This window comes from Ambystoma mexicanum, chromosome 5q, assembly GCF_040938575.1.
Source record: "Ambystoma mexicanum isolate Mex_15411 chromosome 5q, UKY_AmexF1_1, whole genome shotgun sequence".
Classification (NCBI taxonomy): Eukaryota; Metazoa; Chordata; class Amphibia; order Caudata; family Ambystomatidae; genus Ambystoma; species Ambystoma mexicanum.
Window position 1 is genome coordinate 1,352,618,981 of NC_090933.1, and position 14,255 is coordinate 1,352,633,235.

Consider the following 14,255-nt stretch of genomic DNA (forward strand, 5'->3'; position numbering starts at 1 on the left):
TCGGGGAGCAACGAGTGTTTTAGCCTCTGCTACTTGATATCCATCTTTATATACAGAACATCTTCAAGTAATTCCTCACAGTCTTCTCTTTTGAGACGCTCTTAGATCGCTCACCAAATCTAACGTCAGCACAAATCATCGGGGACTGCGGACGGAAAGCCTTTGAACCGTGTGCCGTTTCTAGTCTTTGGTGCAACTAGGGATTAAAATAACTAAGCCATTAGGAGAATCTCGGAAGTCTCTGGGACTAAGTGCTGGAAAATAATATTGCTGGCGAAGAGAGAAAAAAAAACCTCTAAAACATATATACATGTGGAAGAATACACTTAGGCAATAGATTATAATATGTATATATAATGTTGGTGTGCAAGGGAGCTGGAATTTCTATTAACCATGTTGTAATTCCTCTAATACCTATGTTGAACCTATATACATTTCTATATGGTGCTGATCCTACATGGCTCCTCAATATGGCCCAGATGATAGGTCCCAGCTCAGCCCAGGTGGTAAATTGAATATTGAGGTAGAGAGAGGAAAACAAAGAGAGGGGGCAGTCAGGCTTCCCGCATCTTAGAGATTGCGGAGAAGTAGCTGAGAGTGAGAAGGAGAAAGAGCAGGGTCAAGCGGGTGCAAATATGGATTGGAGGGACATGCATAGATTGTGAGGATGAGAGCAGAGGACGAGAGGAGGAGAGTTTTCAAGTTTGAGTTTTTCATTTTGTTGTTTCACAAACATTAAAAAAACAAAAACATTGATTGCCAAATCACAAACTGGCACACTTCAAAGCAAATTCCATTTTCCTGGCGTTTATAGACCCTCTGAAATGCTTCTCTCGCAAAGACAGATTGTAGTAATGACCACTTCTCAGGGGGTGTAGAATGCATGTAAGGGCCCACCAGCACGAGGACCACGGTGCAGGTTCAGGCACGCAAGTGGCCCAGTACACCCCACGCCTCCTGAATTTAAGTGATCACTAGTCAGACCCCAGGATTCATCTGGGGTGCAAATAGTTTTATTTTATTGTTTTACGGGAGATGAGATCTGTGCATATTCTGGAAGCCCAATCCCCCATTAAAAAACTAAAATACAAGAGGCCCTCCCCCATAGGAAAAGGGACTTAGACCCTTTTCTATTTCCATGATGGCCACAGGCAGGAAGAGTGCTGGGCCTGGAGCACGGATCTCTGGTCCAGCAGGTAAGTGGGGAGGGAGTGGGGAGAGGGTGTGCAATGTCTTTAGGGGTGGGAACAGGGTGTGGACATGTGGAGGCAACAGGGAGAGGTGCTGGGACGTGCAGCACACAGAAACTGTTTGTTACAGATTCTAGTCAGGTAAAATGTGTGCACATTGCATTTAATGCAGGCTGCAGTTTGTCATTCACGCTACAATTCTGCCTGCCAGGAAACGTCCTCATTTCACATACATCTGACTCTCTTTCAGTGGCTAATGTCCCCTTTTTTCGCAAGGGTACAGGTAGAGTAGGGTTTGTCCATTTAGGGTGACACATTGAATGCTCCACTTCAAGAGCTTCATACATAAATTCAGCAACACTGTGTTATGGTTCTATGTCTTATCATTTTGGGAATACCAAAATGCTCCATTTCAATGCTACTGTGGTCTACAGTTTCCATAATGGTGTGAGAATGTTATTATATCACATGTGTATGTATAGCGCTTCGTGCTTGAACCCTCCCACTTCAAAGTGCTGTAGCAACGGTGGAATTACTACCAAATGTAATGGTACTCAATTTTTCATCCTCAAAAGGATGACGGGCTGATTACGCTGCCAAGATTGGAACTTGAAAAGTGCAGGCAGGCACATAGTAGAGCATTAACTCACTGAGCTATACACTTAGTGCAGATACAAAGGAACACATATCAGATTTTCCCCGCATCCTCTCCTAACCCCTTTTCCCTCCAGTCCTTTTTCAATACAAAATATAACATTAATATTATCACATTTATAAAAAGTGTGCGTGACAATATTTGCCCTGCTTCTAAGCACTGTAATAAAAAGTGAAATAATAGGTGTTCTATTAATAAGAAATGTAATCCCCACAGTCAAAGCATTACCAACAGTTGTGGGTGTACACATGTAAGGAGACATGTCTAAATGATAGCATCAATAATTCCATCCAAAGGCCCAGAATGATGCCATCGTCTTAAATCAGTGTTGTCAGGGCTGATTTAAGTGTGACTACTACTAAACTTCAAACATGCCTCTACAAAAATCATATCCTGAGCATTGCCTCTGCCTCCATGAGATATGCACTCATCTAATTAGTTTAGGCTATTAGCTGGCACTTCCGCCACCTATACGCTGAAACTACTGCATGAGAGTACAGATAGGGAGAAATGCATATGAGGAGGGACACACAGCTTGTAGGTGTTGTTTGTTTATGGGCCCACTCATTGACTGCCCATGGACATGGTAACCACTATAGCCTTTCCCACCACCCAGTTCCTGCCCCTGCCCACCCAAACCACCTTCTCATGGGTACTCTTTGTGGTCATTTTATTCACGCCTTACCATCAAACGTTGCACTTGAAGTGCATGGCAGTGTTTTACCAAAGCAGTCTTCCGAGAAATAATAACTTAATTGGGGCTGTAAATTCACTGCTGGTGTAATAAAAATGTCATAACCAGGTTTGCCTTCAGCAACTCAGATTATAAGCACTATGCGTGTCTTTCACTGAAGTCATGTAAAAAACAAGCACTGGCAAAGCCAACAGTTTTGGGTTGTGTATAAGTATTAGGCATATGCCAGGTATAGCTATTAAATGTCCAGGTAATTGCACCATGTTGCACCTGTTACCATCAATGCCTAGTTAATACTATTACGGCAATACCTGGCAAGTGCCTTTTCCATGCCTACACAAAAGCCCAATTTGATGGTGTTGCCAATGCTTCTTTTCACTCAGCAAGTATCACTGCTACAGCAAATTGCTCTATGCTGCTACTCCCCCTTCCGAATCTGAGCTGTGTATGGCCGAATACCTCTGGACCATATTACCTTATTATAGGAAAAACGTGTTTCCCACTTCATTTAATTTTTTACCATGAGAATACTCGAAGTAAAATGGACTTCCGTGAATGTGCTTCTAATGCACACTTTCTCTCTGTGCAATGCCACGGTTGCCACTGTAACATGCCATGCTTAGCAGTAAAAGTGGAGTTGGGAGGGGGTCTGCCACCCTCGACATACCTTACAACACTACTTTGAGTGGGAGATTTTGGTTGTAGGTAAAATGATCGAATCTAAATGGTCGACAGAACAAATGGTCGACACCAAAGGTCGACAGGTCAATGCCACGGTTGCCGCTGTAACATGCCATGCCTAGCAGGAAAAGCGGAGTGGAGAGGAGGTCTGCCACTCTCGCCAGACCTTACAACACTACTTTGAGTGGGAGATTTTTACTTCTGATGCCAGGGGAGACTTTCTCTCTGTGCAATACCACGGTTGCTGTTGTAACATGCCATGCCTAGCAGGAAAAGCGGAGTGTGGAGGAGGTCTGCCACTCTCGCCATACCTTACAAGACTACTTTGAGTGGGAGATTGTTTACTTCTGATGCCAGGGGAGACTTTCTCTCTGTGCAATACCACAGTTGCTGCTGTAACATGCCATGCCAAGCAGAAAAAGCAGAGTGGGGAGGAGGTCTGCCACTCTCGCCATACCTTACAACACTACTTTGAGAGGGAGATTCTTTACTTCTGATGCCAGGGGAGACTTTCTCTCTGTGCAATGCCACGGTTGCCGCTGTAACATGCCATGCCTAGCAGTAAAAGTGGAGTTGGGAGGGGGTCTGCCACTCTCGCCATACCTTACAACACTACTTTGAGTGGGAGATAGTTTACTTCTGATGCTAGCGGAGACTTTCTCTCTGTGCAATGCCACGGTTGCCGCTGTAACATGCCATGCCTAGCAGGAAAAGCGGAGTGGAGAGGAGGTCTGCCACTCTCGCCATGCCTTACAACACACTTTGAGTGGGAGATTTTTACTTCTGATGCCAGGAGAGACTTTCTCTCTGTGCAATGCCACGGTTGCCACTGTAACATGCCATGCCTAGCAGGAAAAGCGGAGTGCCATGCCTAGCAGGAAAAGCGGAGTGGAGAGGAGGTCTGCCACTCTCGCCATGCCTTACAACACACTTTGAGTGGGAGATTTTTACTTCTAATGCCAGGGGAGACTTTCTCTCTGTGCAATGCCACGGGTGCTGCTGTAACATGCCCTGCCTAGCAGTGAAAGCAGAGTGGGGAGGAGGTCTGCCACCCTCGCCATACCTTAACAACACTACTTTGAGTGAGAGATTGTTTACTTCTGATGCCAGGGAGACTTTCTCTCTGTACAATGCCACGGTTGCCGCTGTAACATGCCATCCCTATCAGGAAAAGCGGAGTGGAGAGGAGGTCTGCCACTCTCGCCATACCTTACAACACACTTTGAGTGGGAGATTTTTACTTCTGATGCCAGGGGAGACTTTCTCTGGGTGCAATGCCACGGGTGCAGCTGTAACATGCCCTGCCTAGCAGTGAAAGCGGAGTGGGGAGGAGGTCTGCCACCCTCGCCATACCTTACAAAACTACTTTGAGTGGGAGACTGTTTACTTCTGATGCCAGGGGAGACTTTCTCTCTGTGCAATGCCACGGTTGCCGCTGTAACATGCCATGCCTAGCAGTAAAAGCGGAGTGGGGAGGAGGTCTGCCACCCTCGCCATACCTTAACAACATTACTTTGAGTGAGAGATTGTTTACTTCTGATGCCAGGGGAGACTTTCTCTCTGTGCAATGCCACGGTTGCCGCTGTAACATGCCATGCCTAGCAGGAAAAGCGGAGTGGAGAGGAGGTCTGCCACTCTCGCCATACCTTGCAACACTACTTTGAGTGGGAGATTGTTTACTTCTGATGCCAGGGGAGACTTTCTCTCTGTGCAATACCACGGTTGCTGTTGTAACATGCCATGCCTAGCAGGAAAAGCGGAGTGGGGAGGAGGTCTGCCACTGTCGCCATACCTTGCAACACTACTTTGAGTGGGAGATTGTTTACTTCTGATGCCAGGGGAGACTTTCTCTCTGTGCAATACCACAGTTGCTGCTGTAACATGCCATGCCTAGCAGGAAAAGCGGAGTGGGGAGGAGGTCTGCCAATCTCGCCATACCTTACAACACTACTTTGAGTGGGAGATTGTTTACTTCTGATGCCAGGGGAGACTTTCTCTCTGTGCAATGCCACGGTTGCCGCTGTAACATGCCATGCCTAGCAGGAAAAGCGGAGTGGGGAGGAGGTCTGCCACTGTTGCCATACCTTGCAACACTACTTTGAGTGGGAGATTGTTTACTTCTGATGCCAGGGGAGACTTTCTCTCTGTGCAATACCACGGTTGCTGTTGTAACATGCCATGCCTAGCAGGAAAAGCGGAGTGGGGAGGAGGTCTGCCACTGTCGCCATACCTTGCAACACTACTTTGAGTGGGAGATTGTTTACTTCTGATGCCAGGGGAGACTTTCTCTCTGTGCAATACCACAGTTGCTGCTGTAACATGCCATGCCTAGCAGGAAAAGCGGAGTGGGGAGGAGGTCTGCCAATCTCGCCATACCTTACAACACTACTTTGAGTGGGAGATTGTTTACTTCTGATGCCAGGTGAGACTTTCTCTCTGTGCAATGCCACGGTTGCTGCTGTAACATGCCATGCCTAGCAGTAAAAGCAGAGTTGGGAGGGGGTCTGCACTCTCGCCATACCTTACAACACTACTTTGAGTGGGAGATTGTTTACTTCTGATGCCAGCGGAGACTTTCTCTCTGTGCAATGCCACGGTTGCCACTGTAACATGCCATGCCTAGCAGTAAAAGCGGAGTGGGGAGGAGGTCTGCCACCCTCGCCATACCTTAACAACACTACTTTGAGTGGTCGATTGTTTACTTCTGATGCCAGGGGAGACTTTCTCTCTGTGCAATGCCACGTTTGCCGCAGTAACATGCCATGCCTAGCAGTAAAAGTGGAGAGGGGAGTAGGTCTGCCACCCTCGACATACCTTACAACACTACTTTGAGTGGGAGATTTTGGTTGTAGGTCAAATGATCGAATCTAAATGGTCGACAGAACAAATGGTCGACACCAAAAGGTCGACAGGTCAAATGATCGAATTTTTTTTTTTGTTTTTTCACATTTTTTTTTTTTGGGGTGCCGCTGTAACATGCCCTGCCTAGCAGTGAAAGCGGAGTGGGGAGGAGGTCTGCCACCCTCGCCATACCTTAACAACACTACTTTGAGTGAGAGATTGTTTACTTCTGATGCCAGGGGAGACTTTCTCTCTGTGCAATGCCACGGTTGCCGCTGTAACATGCCATGCCTAGCAGGAAAAGCGGAGTGGAGAGGAGGTCTGCCACTCTCGCCAGACCTTACAACACTACTTTGAGTGGGAGATTGTTTACTTCTGATGCCAGGGGAGACTTTCTCTCTGTGCAATACCACGGTTGCTGTTGTAACATGCCATGCCTAGCAGGAAAAGCGGAGTGGGGAGGAGGTCTGCCACTCTCGCCATACCTTACAACACTACTTTGAGTGGGAGATTCTTTACTTCTGATGCCAGGGGAGACTTTCTCTCTGTGCAATGCCACGGTTTCCGCTGTAACATGCCATGCCTAGCAGTAAAAGTGGAGTTGGGACGGGGTCTGCCACCCTCGCCATACCTTAACAACACTACTTTGAGTGGTCGATTGTTTACTTCTGATGCCAGGGGAGACTTTCTCTGTGTGCAATGCCACGGTTGCCGCAGTAACATGCCATGCCTAGCAGTAAAAGTGGAGAGGGGAGTAGGTCTGCCACCCTCGACATACCTTACAACACTACTTTGAGTGGGAGATTTTGGTTGTAGGTCAAATGATCGAATCTAAATGGTCGACAGAACAAATGGTCGACACCAAAAGGTCGACAGGTCAAATGATCTAATTATTTTTTTTGTTTTTTCACATTTTTTTTTTTGGGGTGCCGCTGTAACATGCCCTGCCTAGCAGTGAAAGCGGAGTGGGGAGGAGGTCTGCCACCCTCGCCATACCTTAACAACACTACTTTGAGTGAGAGATTGTTTACTTCTGATGCCAGGGGAGACTTTCTCTCTGTGCAATGCCACGGTTGCCGCTGTAACATGCCATGCCTAGCAGGAAAAGCGGAGTGGAGAGGAGGTCTGCCACTCTCGCCAGACCTTACAACACTACTTTGAGTGGGAGATTGTTTACTTCTGATGCCAGGGGAGACTTTCTCTCTGTGCAATACCACGGTTGCTGTTGTAACATGCCATGCCTAGCAGGAAAAGCGGAGTGGGGAGGAGGTCTGCCACTCTCGCCATACCTTACAACACTACTTTGAGTGGGAGATTCTTTACTTCTGATGCCAGGGGAGACTTTCTCTCTGTGCAATGCCACGGTTGCCGCTGTAACATGCCATGCCTAGTAGTAAAAGTGGAGTTGGGAGGGGGTCTGCCACTCTCGCCATACCTTACAACACTACTTTGAGTGGGAGATTGTTTACTTCTGATGACAGGTGAGACTTTCTCTCTGTGCAATGCCACGGTTGCCGCTGTAACATGCCATGCCTAGCAGTAAAAGCAGAGTCGGGAGGGGGTCTGCCACTCTCGCCATACCTTACAACACTACTTTGAGTGGGAGATAGTTTACTTCTGATGCTAGCTGAGACTTTCTCTCTGTGCAATGCCACGGTTGCCGCTGTAACATGCCATGCCTAGCAGGAAAAGCGGAGTGGAAAGGAGGTCTGCCACTCTCGCCATGCCTTACAACACACTTTGAGTGGCAGATTTTTACTTCTGATGCCAGGGGAGACTTTCTCTCTGTGCAATGCCACGGTTGCCGCTGTAACATGCCATCCCTATCAGGAAAAGCGGAGTGGAGAGGAGGTCTGCCACTCTCGCCATACCTTACAACACTACTTTGAGTGGGAGATTCTTTACTTCTGATGCCAGGGGAGACTTTCTCTCTGTGCAATGCCACGGTTTCCGCTGTAACATGCCATGCCTAGCAGTAAAAGTGGAGTTGGGAGGGGGTCTGCCACCCTCGCCATACCTTAACAACACTACTTTGAGTGGTCGATTGTTTACTTCTGATGCCAGGGGAGACTTTCTCTCTGTGCAATGCCACGGTTGCCGCAGTAACATGCCATGCCTAGCAGTAAAAGTGGAGAGGGGAGTAGGTCTGCCACCCTCGACATACCTTACAACACTACTTTGAGTGGGAGATTTTGGTTGTAGGTCAAATGATCGAATCTAAATGGTCGACAGAACAAATGGTCGACACCAAAAGGTCGACAGGTCAAATGATCAAATTATTTTTTTTTGTTTTTTCACATTTTTTTTTTTGGGGTGCCGCTGTAACATGCCCTGCCTAGCAGTGAAAGCGGAGTGGGGAGGAGGTCTGCCACCCTCGCCATACCTTAACAACACTACTTTGAGTGAGAGATTGTTTACTTCTGATGCCAGGGGAGACTTTCTCTCTGTGCAATGCCACGGTTGCCGCTGTAACATGCCATGCCTAGCAGGAAAAGCGGAGTGGAGAGGAGGTCTGCCACTCTCGCCAGACCTTACAACACTACTTTGAGTGGGAGATTGTTTACTTCTGATGCCAGGGGAGACTTTCTCTCTGTGCAATACCACGGTTGCTGTTGTAACATGCCATGCCTAGCAGGAAAAGCGGAGTGGGGAGGAGGTCTGCCACTCTCGCCATACCTTACAACACTACTTTGAGTGGGAGATTCTTTACTTCTGATGCCAGGGGAGACTTTCTCTCTGTGCAATGCCACGGTTGCCGCTGTAACATGCCATGCCTAGCAGTAAAAGTGGAGTTGGGAGGGGGTCTGCCACTCTCGCCATACCTTACAACACTACTTTGAGTGGGAGATTGTTTACTTCTGATGACAGGTGAGACTTTCTCTCTGTGCAATGCCACGGTTGCCGCTGTAACATGCCATGCATAGCAGTAAAAGCAGAGTTGGGAGGGGGTCTGCCACTCTCGCCATACCTTACAACACTACTTTGAGTGGGAGATAGTTTACTTCTGATGCTAGCTGAGACTTTCTCTCTGTGCAATGCCACGGTTGCCGCTGTAACATGCCATGCCTAGCAGGAAAAGCGGAGTGGAGAGGAGGTCTGCCACTCTCGCCATGCCTTACAACACACTTTGAGTGGCAGATTTTTACTTCTGATGCCAGGGGAGACTTTCTCTCTGTGCAATGCCACGGTTGCCGCTGTAACATGCCATCCCTATCAGGAAAAGCGGAGTGGAGAGGAGGTCTGCCACTCTCGCCATACCTTACAACACTACTTTGAGTGGGAGATAGTTTACTTCTGATGCTAGCGGAGACTTTCTCTCTGTGCAATGCCACGGTTGCCGCTGTAACATGCCATGCCTAGCAGGAAAAGCGGAGTGGAGAGGAGGTCTGCCACTCTCGCCATGCCTTACAACACACTTTGAGTGGGAGATTTTTACTTCTGATGCCAGGGGAGACTTTCTCTCTGTGCAATGCCACGGGTGCTGCTGTAACATGCCCTGCCTAGCAGTGAAAGCAGAGTGGGGAGGAGGTCTGCCACCCTCGCCATACCTTAACAACACTACTTTGAGTGAGAGATTGTTTACTTCTGATGCCAGGGAGACTTTCTCTCTGTACAATGCCACGGTTGCCGCTGTAACATGCCATCCCTATCAGGAAAAGCGGAGTGGAGAGGAGGTCTGCCACTCTCGCCATACCTAACAACACACTTTGAGTGGGAGGTTTTTACTTCTGATGCCAGGGGAGACTTTCTCTCGGTGCAATGCCACGGGTGCAGCTGTAACATGCCCTGCCTAGCAGTGAAAGCGGAGTGGGGAGAAGGTCTGCCACCGTCGCCATACCTTACAAAACTACTTTGAGTGGGAGACTGTTTACTTCTGATGCCAGGGGAGACTTTCTCTCTGTGCAATGCCACGGTTGCCGCTGTAACATGCCATGCCTAGCAGTAAAAGCGGAGTGGGGAGGAGGTCTGCCACCCTCGCCATACCTTAACAACACTACTTTGAGTGAGAGATTGTTTACTTCTGATGCCAGGGGAGACTTTCTCTCTGTGCAATGCCACGGTTACCGCAGTAACATGCCATGCCTAGCAGTAAAAGTGGAGTTGGGAGGGGGTCTGCCACTCTTGCCATACCTTACAACACTACTTTGAGTGGGAGATTGTTTACTTCTGATGCCAGGGGAGACTTTCTCTCTGTGCAATGCCACGGTTGCCGCTGTAACATGCCATGCCTAGCAGTAAAAGCAGAGTTGGGAGGGGGTCTGCCACTCTTGCCATACCTTACATCACTACTTTGAGTGGGAGATTGTTTACTTCTGATGCCAGCGGAGACTTTCTCTCTGTGCAATGCCACGGTTGCCGCTATAACATGCCATGCCTAGCAGTAAAAGCGGAGTTGGGAGGCGGTCTGCTACTCTTGCCATACCTCACAACACTACTTTGAGTGGGAGATTGTTTACTTCTGATGCCAGGAGAGACTTTCTCTCTGTGCAATGCCACGGTTGCCACTGTAACATGCCATGCCTAGCAGTAAAAGCAGAGTGGGGAGGAGGTCTGCCACCCTCGCCATACCTTAACAACACTACTTTGAGTGGGAGATTGTTTACTTCTGATGCCAGGGGAGACTTTCTCTCTGTGCAATGCCACAGTTGCTGCTGTAACATGCCATGCCTAGCAGGAAAAGCGGAGTGGGGAGGGATCTGCCACTCTCGCCATACCTTACAACACTACTTTGAGTGGGAGATTTTTTACTTCTGATGCCAGGGGAGACTTTCTCTCTGTGCAATGCCACCGTTGCCACTGTAACATGCCATGCCTAGCAGGAAAAGCGGAGTGGGGAGGAGTTCTGCCACTCTCGCAATACCTTACAACACTACTTTGAGTGGGAGATTGCTTACTTCTGATGCCTGGGGGACCCCTACTTGCTGTGAGACGCAGAGGTGCTGCATTGCCACCAGTGGCGGGGGTAGCTTTTGGTGCCAGGAAGGGGCTGGGGGGGGATAAGAGGGTTCCAGAGGTAGGCTGTCTGCCATGCCGCCTCTGACTCCACCACTGAGTGGCACCCCATGAGCGCCATGCCTCTGCCCCCGCCCGTCAGGAGATGGGGGGGCAGGTTTATTTCCCTATTCCTTAGAGTACAGCCCTGAGCAGGATGGGTCTTGGTCACTGTGAGACTCACAGCTCTACATGTGATTGTCCGGCGTGTACCCTGTGCCCATCAGTGAGAGTGGAGCAGGTCCTGCCATCCCATGCTTACCTTACAGGTCGGCCCTCAGCAGGATGGGTCCTGGTCACTGTGAGACTCACAGCTGTAGATCTGATTGTCCAACGTGTACCCTATGGCCATCTGTGAAAGTGGAACAGGTCCTGCCACCCCATGCTTACCTTATAGGCCGGCCCTGAGCAGGATGGGTCCTGGTCACTGTGAGACTCACAGCTATAGATCTGATTGTCCGGCGTGTCCCCTTTGGCCATCAGTGAGAGTGGAGCAGGTCCTGCCACTCCATGCTTACCTTACCTTAATCAACCCAGGCAAAACAGTGATAATGATTGTTTCAAAAAAGGGAGGAGACATCAACTACATCCCCTGGCCAAGAGAGCTCGGCACCACACCAGAACCATCATCAACTGTAAAAAACCTAGGGGTCCTGATGGATAACAACCTCACTCCGGAGCCACAAGTAAACTCAGTAATCAAGAAATGTTTCTTCCTCCTTCGAGCATCAAAAAGATCCTACCGTTCCTGTCATTTGCCAACAAAACACTTACCATCATCGCTCTGATCATGTCCAGAGTGGACTATGCCAATAGCCTATACCTGGGCATGCCCGAACGACTTCTAAAAAAAACTGCAACGGATACAAAATGCAGCAGCCAGACTCCTCCTCAAGCTACCCAGAAGAGAACACATCACACCCGCGCTAAAATTACTACACTAGCTAACACTGAAACAGCGAATAAAGTTCAAGGCCATGTGCATCACGCACAGAGCAATACACAAACAAGGTGCAGAATTCCTAAGCGACAAACTACGCCTACACCAACCGACAAGAACACTAAGATCAAGCACCGACATACGCCTGGAACCAAAATCCTACAACAGAAAAAAACTCGGAGGATCGTCTTTCTCTCACCAGGCACCTAAAACCTGGAATGACCTACCTAAGAATGTACGGAATACAACAAACCACCTAGCATTCAGAAAACTCCTCAAATCATGGCTCTTCAAAGCATAACCACAACGGAGACGTACTAGAATGCCCCGACATTAAAACAATGACGAAAATAACTCCAACCTCGACCACTCTCAAATTGGACAAACACTCAAACCAAAGAACCAACCACTCGACAGAGCATAAGACATCATTGAAAATAGCCACAAAGGAAGGCTGCAGAGACTGACCACATACCTAGACCCACACGAAAGCCCAATTGACTCTCCAACTCGCACGTACCGGACGAATATATCCAGACCGGCAGACACATCTAGATAGACGCTGGCCTGCGTCGCATCTGGATAGGATCGATTGAAGAATAACATGCCCGCACCTAGAAAAACGTGAATGCTAACATGGGCCACACCTAGAGTTGTGAACACCAACCTGTGTGGCGCTCAGATGGACATGTGAATGTTAGCATGCCCACACCTGGACGGGTCTCCAGACACTAGCCTGCGCCGCTTCTGGGTGGGAGTATGAGTGTTGGCATGACCACACCTGGATGGAGTCCTGAGCGTTGGCCTGTGCCGCGTCTGGATGGGAATGTGAGGGCCGGCAAGTGCCACACTCAGACAGAACTGTGAATGTTAGCATGGTAAAGGTCAGGTAACCCACTAACCAATATAAGCTCAAACTATGCATACTTATCTCACTCAAAAAACTCATACAACCATCTCTCGCACAACAAGCCGCACGCACTTCACAACACTGCAACAACACATAATCCGGAACAACAACACACACGGACGGACTCCGATCCGATACCCGCACCAAAGCTCAGCACCCGGTGTATACCGAGTTGAAGCTGCCAACAGAACACCACTCCTCTCATTATCCTACTCCCTTCTTCACCTTACTAACCCAACCCACCTTTATCGTTTATAGATCCGCCTGGGGACCAATTCCGTTGGTGACGGTGCGCGGTACAAATACATTTAACATTTAACATTTAAAATGTAACTTACAGGCCGGCCCTGAGCAGGATAGGTCCTGGTCACTGTGAGATTCACAGCTGTAGATCTGATTGTCCGTCATGTACCCTGTGGCCATCAGTGAGGATGGAGCAGGTCCTGCCATCCCATCCTTACCTTATATGCCGGCCTTGAGCAGGAGGGCGCAGGCCCCCGCTGCCAGAAAGAGCATTGTGTAGCTGAGTTTCCCATTGGCTGTTCCACTGGAGTGGGGGGCAGTATGAGTAGTCCCTCCATTGCACAGGTCTGTGCTGCAACAGTGGATAGAAGTCGGGATACCTGACACCGTGCCCGTGCTTTCCTTACAGGCCACTTTGCAGTTCTTGGCGACGGCTGTCACTCCTGTAAATGAAGAAATAAAGGGTTAAACGGTGAGTGCTTGCAGACTCCATGGATCTCAGCCCTCTATGCCGCGAAGAGGCGCAGGAACCTAGACTTTAATGTCAGACGAAGCCACAGCTCTATCACAGAATGTATTTCAGGGGTTTCCCTTTCCTGCCACCACCACTTCTCCTGGTTCTGTGTATTTTCTTGCATGATTTGAGAGAGGAAAGCTCCCCCATGTGCCCTCATTGTGTAAGGATGTGATCTGAGAGGGAACCCATTCAGACAGATCTGTGGAAGGCCACAGAGTCTAAATGCTGCCATCCATGTGCTGGCTGATAGGTTTAATTGGATTGTTTATCAAAATAGTGGATACAAAGTTTTAAATGTGCACTTACACACCCTATGTTACACTGTTACAAATATAATGCTTTTTTGTATTCACATGAAGAAGCAGGAATACATGGTTTCAAAATGCTGCCATAATTACACAGTGGGGAACATGTTGAGAATGATAGCTCCTAGTAACTGGGATGTGGCATGTTAGCACTTTATGAACCTTAGAAAATCTGCTTGCATGAGTTCCTTTGTATTCTCTGGAAGGGCAGAAAACCAAATAGTTTCTAGTTTCACATAAATCAACAGCGGTGACTGGTGAATTTTGAAAGTGGGAGAGTGGGGAGG

General features: G+C 48.5%; 1 protein-coding gene across 1 annotated transcript in view; it reads right to left on the bottom strand.

Moving 5' to 3' along the window:
* Positions 1–14,255, bottom strand: part of LOC138498718 (prostate stem cell antigen-like) — an 82,843-nt gene that overhangs the window by 6,344 nt on the left and 62,244 nt on the right. The window contains exon 3 of the mRNA XM_069622360.1: positions 13,365–13,589. Coding sequence (XP_069478461.1) covers positions 13,366–13,589 — 224 coding nt within the window. The 3' untranslated portion in view covers position 13,365. The remainder of the gene's footprint in view (positions 1–13,364; positions 13,590–14,255) is intronic.